General features: G+C 48.6%; 3 protein-coding genes across 3 annotated transcripts in view; 2 read left to right on the top strand and 1 right to left on the bottom strand.

The window, feature by feature from the left end:
- The window catches only part of chrm2 (cholinergic receptor, muscarinic 2), a 103,933-nt gene that overhangs the window by 11,959 nt on the left and 76,641 nt on the right, over nt 1-15,333 (top strand). The window lies entirely within an intron of this gene.
- LOC116409445 (zinc finger CCHC domain-containing protein 3-like) lies at nt 213-6,944 on the top strand. The gene is made up of 3 exons (XM_031898102.1): nt 213-608; nt 1,611-2,567; nt 6,936-6,944. The coding sequence occupies exons 1-3, from the start codon at nt 213-215 to the stop codon at nt 6,942-6,944; spliced, it is 1,362 nt and encodes a 453-aa protein (XP_031753962.1).
- On the bottom strand, nt 6,975-12,481 carry LOC116409444 (zinc finger CCHC domain-containing protein 3-like). The gene is made up of 3 exons (XM_031898101.1): nt 12,086-12,481; nt 10,324-11,280; nt 6,975-7,037 (listed from the first exon to the last, which is right to left on the bottom strand). Exons 1-3 carry the CDS (start codon nt 12,479-12,481, stop codon nt 6,975-6,977), a joined length of 1,416 nt encoding a protein of 471 aa, XP_031753961.1.

Here is a 15,333-nt window from a genome sequence, read left to right as displayed (position 1 = left end):
CACTATGGCACCCCCTACCCATATGTATAAATACAAATATACAGAGAAGGAATGTTCTGGGCACACAATAAGCTCCACCCCCATACTGAGAGCAAGCAGGTGGTGTGTGCTGCTGCAACTCCCAGGCCCTTTTTTGGGTCTGGGGGGGTATTTGGGAAAGGTTTTTGCTCAGTACTTTTCCCTTTCCCTGGAATTTAATAATGAGGGGAAAGATGAGTGACCCATCGGGTAGGAGAGTGGAGACCCGCTTGGGTTCTAGCAGGAGGGCTGCAGGAGCGGCGGCCATAACAGACAGCGCTGCTGCACAGAAAGCTATTCTGATTGGAAGAAAGAAGCGACCGGCACGTAAGGCCTCACCTAGGAAAGTTCAAACTAGCTCACCTGGCTGTGTGGGGGAGTCTGCCCGGGGAATCCAGGCCGGCGTGCCTGCGGGAAGCTGCGGGACGGAGGCCTGGGAGGAACAGGAAGCAGGCGCCATGACCTCTGGGACCGGTGAGCAGGAGAGAGGCAGCATGGAGGTGCTGGGAGCAGCGGGGGAGAGCCCTGTCGCTATGGAAGTTGCTGAAAGTGCACTGAGTGAGGAGCCCAACATGGCCGCCGGCCCACAGGTACCTGCCACTAACTCACTGGGCTGTCAGGGCCGAGCATTGCAGCCGGGACTGTGTGCGGCTCAGCCTGAGGGGGAAGGGGGAGAGAGGCCGCAGCCTGAGGGAATCACTGACTTTATGCACAAAATGTCTGTGTTGGAGAGAAAGGAGGGAGATTTAAAGCTACGGATTGAGCTTTTGGCTGCTGATCTGGGACTGTGTAACGGGGGAAGGAGATCTGAGATAATAAGGGAATTGGCTTTTATTAATAAAGAACTAGAGGAGACCGAGCAGGAGATGGGCAGCACCATGGGGGCAATCGGGCCCGGGCAAGAACTGTGTGGGAATAGAGAGAGCTTCCAGCAAATGGAGCAGCCACATAAGCCCAAACCAGCAATGACTTTTCCTTTTTCCCAGGATGCTCAGCAGGCTGTAGTTTCACAGACTGTAACAGAGACTGCCCCATGTGACCTGCACCAACATACAGAGACTCTCTCTCTGAGTGGGAATGGGGTGAATGGCAATGAGTTTGGGGTGAGTGGCAGTGGGAATGGGGTGAATGGCAGTGAGTTTGGGGTGAGTGGCAGTGGGAATGGGGTGAATGGCAGTGAGTTTGGGGTGAATGGTAGTGGGAATGGGGTGATTGGCAGTGAGTTTGGGGTGAATGGCAGTGGGTTTGGGGTGAATGGCAGTGGGTTTGGGGTGAATGGCAGTGGGTTTGGGGTGAATGGCAGTGGGAATGGGGTGAGTGGCAGTGGGAATGGGGTGGATGGCAGTGGGAATGGGGTGAGTGGCAGTGGGAATGGGAGGAGTGGCAGTGGGAATGGGGTAAATGAGACTGTTGGTTCAAGAGGGGGAAGTAAAGGAGATGGATTTCCCGGGAGGGGGGAGAGGGGGGTACATGGGGGGGCTGGCGGAACAGGGGGCAATGTATCTTACAGTGATGCTGTTACTAATAGTGATACCAGGGATGGGGCAGCAGACAGGATTGTGCGGGGGGCAGAGAGGGCTTTGTTGCCCCAGACTGAGGTGGCAGAGCCGGGCAAGAGGAGGAACGTAGTGAAGATTAAGTGGGTGCAGGGGAGAGAGGGGTTCCCGGGCAGGAGATACGTAGCCAGGAGGCTGATCAAGGAGACCCTGGGTTTCACCCCAGATGATGTTTATGCCCTAGTCACTGTCACTGATACGGAGTTTGACTTGAGCTTTAAGTTGCCCCAGGGGCTGGATGAATTTTGGAAGGGGTATGAGAGAGAGAGGGGCTCGGCCGTGTGGAACGGATTTGAGGTTATTCCGGTTTCAAAGCCGGAGGTTAAAAATGTGACAATTATTTTTAAAAGCGAGTCCATAAATGAGGAGGATGTGATGTTTTGGCTAAAGCGGCAGTGCCAGGTACTCTCCCCTTTAAAGAGAATCTATGATGAAGAGGGTTTTTGGATAGGGGGGTGGAAGGTCCAGGTGAGACTGCACTCTCATCTCCATGTGCAGAAACATCTCCCCAACTCTCTGTTTCTAGGGAAGGACAGGGGGGTGTGTTTCTATGTGGGCCAGCCCCGGGTCTGCTTTAAATGCGGCTCCAATAGGCATCTGGCCGGCAAATGTACCGTACAGAAATGTGCCTTTTGTGGGGAGGTGGGACACCCAAGCAAGGACTGTGTCACCATTAGGTGCAATCTCTGCCTGAAACTGGGCCACGCACACCGGGATTGCCCCGACGCCTGGCATAACGTCCAGAAACAGTGCCCAAACCTGCTGGCGGAACTGGGGGAGGGTATGGGGGGTGAGGAGGGACCGGAGACTCAGGGAGCAGCGCAAAGGGGGACTGAGGGAGGAACAGATTTGGGGAACGGAGGAAGTACTTCTGGGGAAGGGGTGGAGCTCACTGAGAGGGAGGAGCAAGGGGCGGAGAAACAGGATTGGCGGGTGGTTGGTGGAAACTCAAAGAAAGTAAATAAGAGAAAGGCTGTGCCCAAAGAGATGGCGGTAGAAACAGAAAACAGATTTGATTTGTTAGGGAAATCCTGGGCTGCAGTTATGGAGGAGGAGGAGGAGGTTTCGGTGAGACTGGGAAAGGAAAGGGAGGAGGAGGAGGTTTCGGTGAGACTGGGAAAGGAAAGGGAGGAGGAAGAGGAGGTTTCGGTGAGACTGGGAAAGGAAAGGGAGGAGGAGGAGGAGGTTTCGGTGAGACTGGGAAAGGAAAGGGAGGAGGAAGAGGAGGTTTCGGTGAGACTGGGAAAGGAAAGGGAGGAGGAAGAGGAGGTTTCGGTGAGACTGGGAAAGGAAAGGGAGGAGGAAGAGGAGGTTTCGGTGAGACTGGGAAAGGAAAGGGAGGAGGAGGAGGAGGTTTCGGTGAGACTGGGAAAGGAAAGGGAGGAGGAAGAGGAGGTTTCGGTGAGACTGGGAAAGGAAAGGGAGGAGGAAGAGGAGGTTTCGGTGAGACTGGGAAAGGAAAGGGAGGAGGAAGAGGAGGTTTCGGTGAGACTGGGAAAGGAAAGGGAGGAGGAAAGGAAGGAAAAAAGGAAAAGTGTTTTCAGTGAAGAGGTTTCAAGAGGGAGGAAAAATAAAAGAAAGGCCAAAACCAAGAGGATGAGTGGGGGTCTCTGGGGGAGGATGACATTGTGGAGGGACCAGAGGAAGTAGCAGGAGCCCCAAGTTTCCAGGTCAAAAGAACCGGTGAGGAGCAAGTAAATGGCAAATGTAAAAATCAAAAGACTTGAGATGGATTTTAAGAGAACAAGTGAAATGAGTAACTAAATGTAAATGGAACTCTGTGCTAAATGTAACCGTTTCTTTCTGATTTTAAAGCTTTTTGTGTTTGTTTAATGTTATTGTAATGTGAAGTTATTTTGCCTTTTGTAATGTTTTTATTCAATAAAATCCCTACCCATATGTATAAATACAAATATACAGAGAAGGAATGTTCTGGGCACACAATAAGCTGTACCCCCATACTGTACTGTCTAAGGGAAACACTATGGCACCCCCTACCCATATGTATAAATACAAATATACAGAGAAGGAATGTTCTGGGCACACAATAAGCTGTACCCCCATACTGTACTGTCTAAGGGAAACACTATGGCACCCCCTACCCATATGTATAAATACAAATATACAGAGAAGGAATGTTCTGGGCACACAATAAGCTGTACCCCCATACTGTACTGTCTAAGGGAAACACTATGGCACCCCCTACCCATATGTATAAATACAAATATACAGAGAAGGAATGTTCTGGGCACACAATAAGCTGTACCCCCATACTGTACTGTCTAAGGGAAACACTATGGCACCCCCTACCCATATGTATAAATACAAATATACAGAGAAGGAATGTTCTGGGCACACAATAAGCTGTACCCCCATACTGTACTGTCTAAGGGAAACACTATGGCACCTCCTACCCATATGTATAAATACAAATATACAGAGAAGGAATGTTCTGGGCACACAATAAGCTGTACCCCCATACTGTACTGTCTAAGGGAAACACTATGGCACCCCCTACCCATATGTATAAATACAAATATACAGAGAAGGAATGTTCTGGGCACACAATAAGCTGTACCCCCATACTGTACTGTCTAAGGGAAACACTATGGCACCCCCTACCCATATGTATAAATACAAATATACAGAGAAGGAATGTTCTGGGCACACAATAAGCTGTACCCCCATACTGTACTGTCTAAGGGAAACACTATGGCACCCCCTACCCATATGTATAAATACAAATATACAGAGAAGGAATGTTCTGGGCACACAATAAGCTGTACCCCCATACTGTACTGTCTAAGGGAAACACTATGGCACCCCCTACCCATATGTATAAATACAAATATACAGAGAAGGAATGTTCTGGGCACACAATAAGCTGTACCCCCATACTGTACTGTAACACAGCTTCTGGACATTCCGGTCCCCGCGTTGCCAGCTGAAGTTATGAATACTGCAGTGCCCTCGTCCCTTGCAGCATGTTTTTAACATTCCTGTACTTGAGAATTTATGGAGGAGGCCGAAGCCAAGTTGGCTAGCACTCAAATGCGCTCGGCAAATTAATATTGTAATGGTTTCTAGGTAAAGATTTATTTGCTGCGTCGTTTTTATCTCTTGAGATCTTGTTCCCTTCAAAAACAAAAATCATCTTCCTTCCAGACAAAGACTGTGAGCCGCTGCCAGGGGTTGAACGTAACCAAGCAATTCAGCCATGGCAACAGGCACTCCCTGGGCAAACGACTTAATAGATTGCAAGCTCCCAAGCCATTTCCTGCCATACATTAGGCACTCAATAAGGGAGGGTAAGGATAGGGGGTAATTAGGGGTATATTTCTCCCATTGCCCAAAAACTGGACTATAGCAACCCAGATAGCTGCTAACTGCAGATTGTCTTAGTCTCACTGTCGACATCAATGGTTAATTTAAAGGGGAACTTCACAGCATTTAGGTGAATGTTTAACCACCAATGAGGAAAATGATAGATAATGTTCGGGGACGGAGACAGGAGGTAACCCTCCCAACACTTTCCCCTGTCTCTGCCCCTATATATTAGGTACCTACCTAGTGCTACCAACCCCTATTTCTGTAGGGAAATGAGAGCAGGGCAGGCAGTAACCCTTCCAACACTTTCCCCTGTCTCTGCCCCTATATATTAGGTACCTACCTAGTGCTACCAACCCCTATTTCTGTAGGGAAATGAGAGCAGGGCAGGCAGTAACCCTTCCAACACTTTCCCCTGTCTCTGCCCCTATATATTAGGTACCTACCTAGTGCTACCAACCCCTATTTCTGTAGGGAAATGAGAGCAGGGCAGGCAGTAACCCTCCCAACACTTTCCCCTGTCTCTGCCCCTATATATTAGGTACCTACCTAGTGCTACCAACCCCTATTTCTGTAGGGAAATGAGAGCAGGGCAGGCAGTAACCCTTCCAACACTTTCCCCTGTCTCTGCCCCTATATATTAGGAACCTACCTAGTGCTAACAACCCCTATTTCTGTAGGGAAATGAGAGCAGGGCAGGCAGTAACCCTTCCAACACTTTCCCCTGTCTCTGCCCCTATATATTAGGAACCTACCTAGTGCTAACAACCCCTATTTCTGTAGGGAAATGAGAGCAGGGCAGGCAGTAAACCTTCCAACACTTTCCCCTGTCTCTGCCCCTATATATTAGGTACCTACCTAGTGCTACCAACCCCTATTTCTGTAGGGAAATGAGAGCAGGGCAGGCAGTAACCCTTCCAACACTTTCCCCCTGTCTCTGCCCCTATATATTAGGTACCTACCTAGTGCTACCAACCCCTATTTCTGTAGGGAAATGAGAGCAGGGCAGGCAGTAACCCTTCCAACACTTTCCCCTGTCTCTGCCCCTATATATTAGGTACCTACCTAGTGCTACCAACCCCTATTTCTGTAGGAAATGAGAGCAGAGTAGGCAGTAACCCTCCCAACACTTTCCCCTGTCTCTGCCCCTATATATTAGGTACCTACCTAGTGCTACCAACCCTATTTCTGTAGGGAAATGAGAGCGGGGCAGGCAGTAACCCTTCCAACACTTTCCCCTGTCTCTGCCCCTATATATTAGGTACCTACCTAGTGCTACCAACCCCTATTTCTGTAGGGAAATGAGAGCAGGGCAGGCAGTAACCCTTCCAACACTTTCCCCTGTCTCTGCCCCTATATATTAGGTACCTACCTAGTGCTACCAACCCCTATTTCTGTAGGGAAATGAGAGCAGGGCAGGCAGTAACCCTTCCAACACTTTCCCCTGTCTCTGCCCCTATATATTAGGTACCTACCTAGTGCTACCAACCCCTATTTCTGTAGGGAAATGAGAGCGGGGCAGGCAGTAACCCTTCCAACACTTTCCCCTGTCTCTGCCCCTATATATTAGGTACCTACCTAGTGCTACCAACCCTATTTCTGTAGGGGGGGAATGAGAGCAGGGCAGGCAGTAACCCTTCCAACACTTTCCCCTGTCTCTGCCCCTATATATTAGGTACCTACCTAGTGCTACCAACCCCTATTTCTGTAGGGAAATGAGAGCAGGGCAGGCAGTAACCCTTCCAACACTTTCCCCTGTCTCTGCCCCTATATATTAGGTACCTACCTAGTGCTACCAACCCCTATTTCTGTAGGGGAATGAGAGCAGAGCAGGCAGTAAGATGACAGTCAGTGCTGTTACTCACAGTGCAATGACCAAGACACGGCTGGAACACGGATGTTCTCCCCGGAACAGAAATCTATCCCTGCATGTACACGTGTAAGAAATCATTTTCTAAGTATAGAAGTCTAATGAGCTGGGGAATGGATGCACCAGACCTGCTCAAATATTGAACCACTCTTGCTTGTTGTTAGATAATGTGACAGTAATTAGCAGCACTGAATGTGAAGGTTTCATATACAAGGATGCTCGAGTGAGGGTAAATTAACATTGCAGGGTGAAGCATCCGAGTTGCACTTAAAGGCAAAATATAGCATTTTCCTACAAATGGTTTATAATTCATGGATTTTGCTTAAACAGTACAGTATGGGGGTACAGCTTATTGTGTGCCCAGAACATTCCTTCTCTGTATATTTGTATTTATACATATGGGTAGGAGGTGCCATAGTGTTTCCCTTAGACAGTACAGTATGGGGGTACAGCTTATTGTGTGCCCAGAACATTCCCTCTCTGTATATGTGTATTTATACATATGGGGGGGAGGTGCCATAGTGTTTCCCTTAGACAGTACAGTATGGGGGTACAGCTTATTGTGTGCCCAGAACATTCCTTCTCTGTATATTTGTATTTATACATATGGGGGGGAGGTGCCATAGTGTTTCCCTTAGACAGTACAGTATGGGGGTACAGCTTATTGTGTGCCCAGAACATTCCTTCTCTGTATATTTGTATTTATACATATGGGTAGGGGGTGCCATAGTGTTTCCCTTAGACAGTACAGTATGGGGGTACAGCTTATTGTGTGCCCAGAACATTCCCTCTCTGTATATTTGTATTTTTACATATGGGTAGGAGGTGATATAGTGTTTCCCTTAGACAGTACAGTATGGGGGTACAGCTTATTGTGTGCCCAGAACATTCCTTCTCTGTATATTTGTATTTATACATATGGGTAGGGGGTGCCATAGTGTTTCCCTTAGACAGTACAGTATGGGGGGTACAGCTTATTGTGTGCCCAGAACATTCCTTCTCTGTATATTTGTATTTATACATATGGGTAGGGGGTGCCATAGTGTTTCCCTTAGACAGTACAGTATGGGGGTACAGCTTATTGTGTGCCCAGAACATTCCTTCTCTGTATATTTGTATTTATACATATGGGTAGGGGGTGCCATAGTGTTTCCCTTAGACAGTACAGTATGGGGGTACAGCTTATTGTGTGCCCAGAACATTCCTTCTCTGTATATTTGTATTTATACATATGGGTAGGAGGTGCCATAGTGTTTCCCTTAGACAGTACAGTATGGGGGTACAGCTTATTGTGTGCCCAGAACATTCCTTCTCTGTATATTTGTATTTATACATATGGGGGGGAGGTGCCATAGTGTTTCCCTTAGACAGTACAGTATGGGGGTACAGCTTATTGTGTGCCCAGAACATTCCTTCTCTGTATATTTGTATTTATATATATGGGTAGGGGGTGCCATAGTGTTTCCCTTAGACAGTACAGTATGGGGGTACAGCTTATTGTGTGCCCAGAACATTCCCTCTCTGTATATTTGTATTTTTACATATGGGTAGGAGGTGATATAGTGTTTCCCTTAGACAGTACAGTATGGGGGTACAGCTTATTGTGTGCCCAGAACATTCCTTCTCTGTATATTTGTATTTATACATATGGGGGGGAGGTGCCATAGTGTTTCCCTTAGACAGTACAGTATGGGGGTACAGCTTATTGTGTGCCCAGAACATTCCCTCTCTGTATATTTGTATTTATACATATGGGTAGGAGGTGCCATAGTGTTTCCCTTAGACAGTACAGTATGGGGGTACAGCTTATTGTGTGCCCAGAACATTCCTTCTCTGTATATTTGTATTTATACATATGGGTAGGAGGTGCCATAGTGTTTCCCTTAGACAGTACAGTATGGGGGTACAGCTTATTGTGTGCCCAGAACATTCCTTCTCTGTATATTTGTATTTATACATATGGGTAGGGGGTGCCATAGTGTTTCCCTTAGACAGTACAGTATGGGGGTACAGCTTATTGTGTGCCCAGAACATTCCTTCTCTGTATATTTGTATTTATACATATGGGGGGGAGGTGCCATAGTGTTTCCCTTAGACAGTACAGTATGGGGGTACAGCTTATTGTGTGCCCAGAACATTCCTTCTCTGTATATTTGTATTTATACATATGGGTAGGGGGTGCCATAGTGTTTCCCTTAGACAGTACAGTATGGGGGTACAGCTTATTGTGTGCCCAGAACATTCCCTCTCTGTATATTTGTATTTATACATATGGGTAGGGGGTGCCATAGTGTTTCCCTTAGACAGTACAGTATGGGGGTACAGCTTATTGTGTGCCCAGAACATTCCTTCTCTGTATATTTGTATTTATACATATGGGTAGGGGGTGCCATAGTGTTTCCCTTAGACAGTACAGTATGGGGGTACAGCTTATTGTGTGCCCAGAACATTCCCTCTCTGTATATTTGTATTTATACATATGGGTAGGCGGTGCCATAGTGTTTCCCTTAGACAGTACAGTATGGGGGTACAGCTTATTGTGTGCCCAGAACATTCCCTCTCTGTATATTTGTATTTTTACATATGGGTAGGAGGTGATATAGTGTTTCCCTTAGACAGTACAGTATGGGGGTACAGCTTATTGTGTGCCCAGAACATTCCTTCTCTGTATATTTGTATTTATACATATGGGGGGGAGGTGCCATAGTGTTTCCCTTAGACAGTACAGTATGGGGGTACAGCTTATTGTGTGCCCAGAACATTCCCTCTCTGTATATTTGTATTTATACATATGGGTAGGAGGTGCCATAGTGTTTCCCTTAGACAGTACAGTATGGGGGTACAGCTTATTGTGTGCCCAGAACATTCCTTCTCTGTATATTTGTATTTATACATATGGGTAGGGATTTTATTGAATAAAAACATTACAAAAGGCAAAATAACTTCACATTACAATAACATTAAACAAACACAAAAAGCTTTAAAATCAGAAAGAAACGGTTACATTTAGCACAGAGTTCCATTTACATTTAGTTACTCATTTCACTTGTTCTCTTAAAATCCATCTCAAGTCTTTTGATTTTTACATTTGCCATTTACTTGCTCCTCACCGGTTCTTTTGACCTGGAAAACTTGGGGCTCCTGCTACTTCCTCTGGTCCCTCCACAATTCCATCCTCCCCAGAGACCCCCACTCATCCTCTTGGTTTTGGCCTTTCTTTTTATTTTTCCTCCCTCTTGAAACCTCTTCACTGAAAACACTTTTCCTTTTTTCCTTCCTTTCCTCCTCCCTTTCCTTTCCCAGTCTCACCGAAACCTCCTCTTCCTCCTCCCTTTCCTTTCCCAGTCTCACCGAAACCTCCTTTCCTCCTCCCTTTCCTTTCCCAGTCTCACCGAAACCTCCTCTTCCTCCTCCCTTTCCTTTCCCAGTCTCACCGAAACCTCCTCTTCCTCCTCCCTTTCCTTTCCCAGTCTCACCGAAACCTCCCTCTTCCTCCTCCATAACTGCAGCCCAGGATTTCCCTAACAAATCAAATCTGTTTTCTGTTTCTACCGCCATCTCTTTGGGCACAGCCTTTCTCTTATTTACTTTCTTTGAGTTTCCACCAACCACCCGCCAATCCTGTTTCTCCGCCCCTTGCTCCTCCCTCTCAGTGAGCTCCACCCCTTCCCCAGAAATACTTCCTCCGTTCCCCAAATCTGTTCCTCCCTCAGTCCCCCTTTGCGCTGCTCCCTGAGTCTCCGGTCCCTCCTCGCCCCCCATACCCTCCCTCAGTTCCGCCAGCAGGTTTGGGCACTGTTTCTGGACGTTATGCCAGGCGTCGGGGCAATCCCGGTGTGCATGGCCCAGTTTCAGGCAGAGATTGCACCTAATGGTGACACAGTCCTTGCTTGGGTGTCCCACCTCCCCACAAAAGGCACATTTCTGTACGGTACATTTGCCGGCCAGATGCCTATTGGAGCCACATTTAAAGCAGACCCGGGGCTGGCCCACATAGAAACACACCCCCCTGTCCTTCCCTAGAAACAGAGAGTTGGGGAGATGTTTCTGCACATGGAGATGAGAGTGCAGTCTCACCTGGACCTTCCACCCCCCTATCCAAAAACCCTCTTCATCATAGATTCTCTTTAAAGGGGAGAGTACCTGGCACTGCCGCTTTAGCCAAAACATCACATCCTCCTCATTTATGGACTCGCTTTTAAAAATAATTGTCACATTTTTAACCTCCGGCTTTGAAACCGGAATAACCTCAAATCCGTTCCACACGGCCGAGCCCCTCTCTCTCTCATACCCCTTCCAAAATTCCTCCAGCCCCTGGGGCAACTTAAAGCTCAAGTCAAACTCCGTATCAATGACAGTGACTAGGGCATAAACATCATCTGGGGTGAAACCCAGGGTCTCCTTGATCAGCCTCCTGGCTACGTATCTCCTGCCCGGGAACCCCTCTCTCCCCTGCACCCACTTAATCTTCACTACGTTCCTCCTCTTGCCCGGCTCTGCCACCTCAGTCTGGGGCAACAAAGCCCTCTCTGCCCCCTGGTATCACTATTAGTAACAGCATCACTGTAAGATACATTGCCCCCTGTTCCACCAGCCCCCCCATGTACCCCCTCTCCCCCCTCCCGGGAAATCCATCTCCTTCACTTCCCCCTCTTGAACCAACAGTCTCACTCACCCCATTCCCACTGCCATTCACCCCATTCCCACTGCCACTCACCCCATTCCCACTGCCATTCACCCCAAAACCACTACCATTCACCCCATTCCCACTACCATTCACCCCATTCCCACTGCCACTCACCCCAAACTCACTGCCATTCACCCCATTCCCACTCAGAGAGAGAGTCTCTGTATGTTGGTGCAGGTCACATGGGGCAGTCTCTGTTACAGTCTGTGAAACTACAGCCTGCTGAGTATCCTGGGAAAAAGGAAAAGTCATTGCTGGTTTGGGCTTATGTGGCTGCTCCATTTGCTGGAAGCTCTCTCTATTCCCACACAGTTCTTGCCCGGGCCCGATTGCCCCCATGGTGCTGCCCATCTCCTGCTCGGTCTCCTCTAGTTCTTTATTAATAAAAGCCAATTCCCTTATTATCTCAGATCTCCTTCCCCCGTTACACAGTCGCAGATCAGCAGCCAAAAGCTCAATCCGTAGCTTTAAATCTCCCTCCTTTCTCTCCAACACAGACATTTTGTGCATAAAGTCAGTGATTCCCTCAGGCTGCGGCCTCTCTCCCCCTTCCCCCTCAGGCTGAGCCGCACACAGTCCCGGCTGCAATGCTCGGCCCTGACAGCCCAGTGAGTTAGTGGCAGGTACCTGTGGGCCGGCGGCCATGTTGGGCTCCTCACTCAGTGCACTTTCAGCAACTTCCATAGCGACAGGGCTCTCCCCCGCTGCTCCCGGCACCTCCATGCTGCCTCTCTCCTGCTCACCGGTCCCAGAGGTCATGGCGCCTGCTTCCTGTTCCTCCCAGGCCTCCGTCCCGCAGCTTCCCGCAGGCACGCCGGCCTGGATTCCCCGGGCAGACTCCCCCACACAGCCAGGTGAGCTAGTTTGAACTTTCCTAGGTGAGGTCTTACGTGCCGGTCGCTTCTTTCTTTCAATCAGCATAGCTTTCTGTGCAGCAGCGCTGTCTGTTATGGCCGCCGCTCCTGCAGCCCTCCTGCTAGAACCCAAGCGGGTCTCCACTCTCCTACCCGATGGGTCACTCATCTTTCCCCTCATTATTAAATTCCAGGGAAAGGGAAAAGTACTGAGCAAAAACCTTTCCCAAATACCCCCCCCAGACCCAAAAAAGGGCCTGGGAGTTGCAGCAGCACACACCACCTGCTTGCTCACAGTATGGGGGTGGAGCTTATTGTGTGCCCAGAACATTCCTTCTCTGTATATTTGTATTTATACATATGGGTAGGGGGTGCCATAGTGTTTCCCTTAGACAGTACAGTATGGGGGTACAGCTTATTGTATGCCCAGAACATTCCTTCTCTGTATATTTGTATTTATACATATGGGTAGGAGGTGCCATAGTGTTTCCCTTAGACAGTACAGTATGGGGGTACAGCTTATTGTGTGCCCAGAACATTCCTTCTCTGTATATTTGTATTTATACATATGGGTAGGGGGTGCCATAGTGTTTCCTTAGACAGTACAGTATGGGGGTACAGCTTATTGTGTGCCCAGAACATTCCTTCTCTGTATATTTGTATTTATACATATGGGGGGGAGGTGCCATAGTGTTTCCCTTAGACAGTACAGTATGGGGGTACAGCTTATTGTGTGCCCAGAACATTCCTTCTCTGTATATTTGTATTTATACATATGGGTAGGGGGTGCCATAGTGTTTCCCTTAGACAGTACAGTATGGGGGTACAGCTTATTGTGTGCCCAGAACATTCCCTCTCTGTATATTTGTATTTATACATATGGGTAGGGGGTGCCATAGTGTTTTCCCTTAGACAGTACAGTATGGGGGTACAGCTTATTGTGTGCCCAGAACATTCCTTCTCTGTATATTTGTATTTATACATATGGGTAGGGGGTGCCATAGTGTTTCCCTTAGACAGTACAGTATGGGGGTACAGCTTATTGTGTGCCCAGAACATTCCCTCTCTGTATATTTGTATTTATACATATGGGTAGGCGGTGCCATAGTGTTTCCCTTAGACAGTACAGTATTTCATTATTTTTAAACTAATCCCTTTAGCCTCAGAGAGGTTGAATCCATTACTGGGTCTGGGGGGGGGGGGGGGGGGGGGGGGGGGGGGGGGGGGGGGGGGCAAAAACATTGCATCATTTTAATCCTGAGACCTTACAAATATGACCTTGATGTTCCATTGGATTTCATGGAAATTTGCTGATTTCACCTGCAAACCTTTGGCAGCTGCCAGCGGGGGAACCGGCAACCGACAGGGATGGATTATTCCTCCCGCGGAACAGAGAAAAGAAAATTGGTACAATTACCCTCTGAGCAGAGATGTCTGTGCGGATACTGATATTATTGTGCGAGTAATCACCCGGCCTGAGTGTTCTGTTGCCGTGTGTTCAATGGAGCCGGGAACTTATATATCTATATATATATATATATACAGCGAGGGGAGATAGGGACTGATTGGAGCATTGTCTTTCCCTCTGAATATGCAGCAGGTTTAAATGGCTGTGTCTGTCTCATTGCTACTATCCCCCCACTGCTACTATAGGCACCATCTCTCCCTACTATACCTGCTATCCCACAGCCCCAGTCCCTTCCCAGAGGCTATTATCCCCCCACTGCTACTATAGGCACCATCTCTCCCTACTATACCTGCTATCCCACAGCCCCAGTCCCTTCCCAGAGGCTATTATCCCCCCACTGCTACTATAGGCACCATCTCTCCCTACTATACCTGCTATCCCACAGCCCCAGTCCCTTCCCAGAGGCCTATTATCCCCCCACTGCTACTATAGGCACCATCTCTCCCCTACTATAACCTGCTATCCCACAGCCCCAGTCCCTTCCAGAGGCTATTATCCCCCCACTGTTACTATAGGCACCATCTCTCCCTACTATACCTGCTATCCCACAGCCCCAGTCCCTTCCCAGAGGCTATTATCCCCCCACTGTTACTATAGGCACCATCTCTCCCTACTATACCTACTATCCCACAGCCCCAGTCCCTTCCCAGAGGCTATTATCCCACTGCTACTATAGGCATCATCTCTCCCTACTATACCTGCTATCCCACAGCCCCAGTCCCTTCCCAGAGGCTATTATCCCCCACTGCTACTATAGGCACCATCTCTCCCTACTATACCTGCTATCCCCACAGCCCCAGTCCCTTCCAGAGGCTATTATCCCCCCACTGCTACTATAGGCACCATCTCTCCCTACTATACCTGCTATCCCACAGCCCCAGTCCCTTCCCAGAGGCTATTATCCACTGCTACTATAGGCAACCATCTCTCCCTACTATACCTGCTATCCCACAGCCCCAGTCCCTTCCCAGAGGTTATTATCCCCCCACTGCTTACTATAGGCACCATCTCTCCCTACTATACCTGCTATCCCACAGCCCAGTCCCTTCCCAGAGGCTATTATCCCCCCACTGTTACTATAGGCACCAATCTCTCCCTACTATACCTGCTATCCCACAGCCCCAGTCCCTTCCCAGAGGCTATTATCCCCCACTGCTACTATAAGGCACCATCTCTCCCTACTATACCTGCTATCCCACAGCCCCAGTCCCTTCCCAGAGGCTATTATCCCCCCCACTGTTACTATAGGCACCATCTCTCCCTACTATACCTGCTATCCCACAGCCCCAGTCCCTTCCCAGAGGCTATTATCCCCCCACTGCTACTATAGGCACCATCTCTCCCTACTATACCTGCTATCCCACAGCCCCAGTCCCTTCCCAGAGGCTATTATCCCCCCACTGCTACTATAGGCACCATCTCTCCCTACTATACCTGCTATCCCACAGCCCAGTCCCTTCCCAGAGGCTATTATCCCACTGCTACTATAGGCACCATCTCTCCCTACTATACCTGCTATCCCACAGCCCCAGTCCCTTCCCAGAGGTATTATC

The sequence above is a fragment of the Xenopus tropicalis genome, chromosome 3 (assembly GCF_000004195.4).
Source record: "Xenopus tropicalis strain Nigerian chromosome 3, UCB_Xtro_10.0, whole genome shotgun sequence".
In the NCBI taxonomy this organism is placed as follows: Eukaryota; Metazoa; Chordata; class Amphibia; order Anura; family Pipidae; genus Xenopus; species Xenopus tropicalis.
Note: the sequence above shows the minus strand (reverse complement) of the source record. Positions and strands in the feature narration are given on the sequence as shown.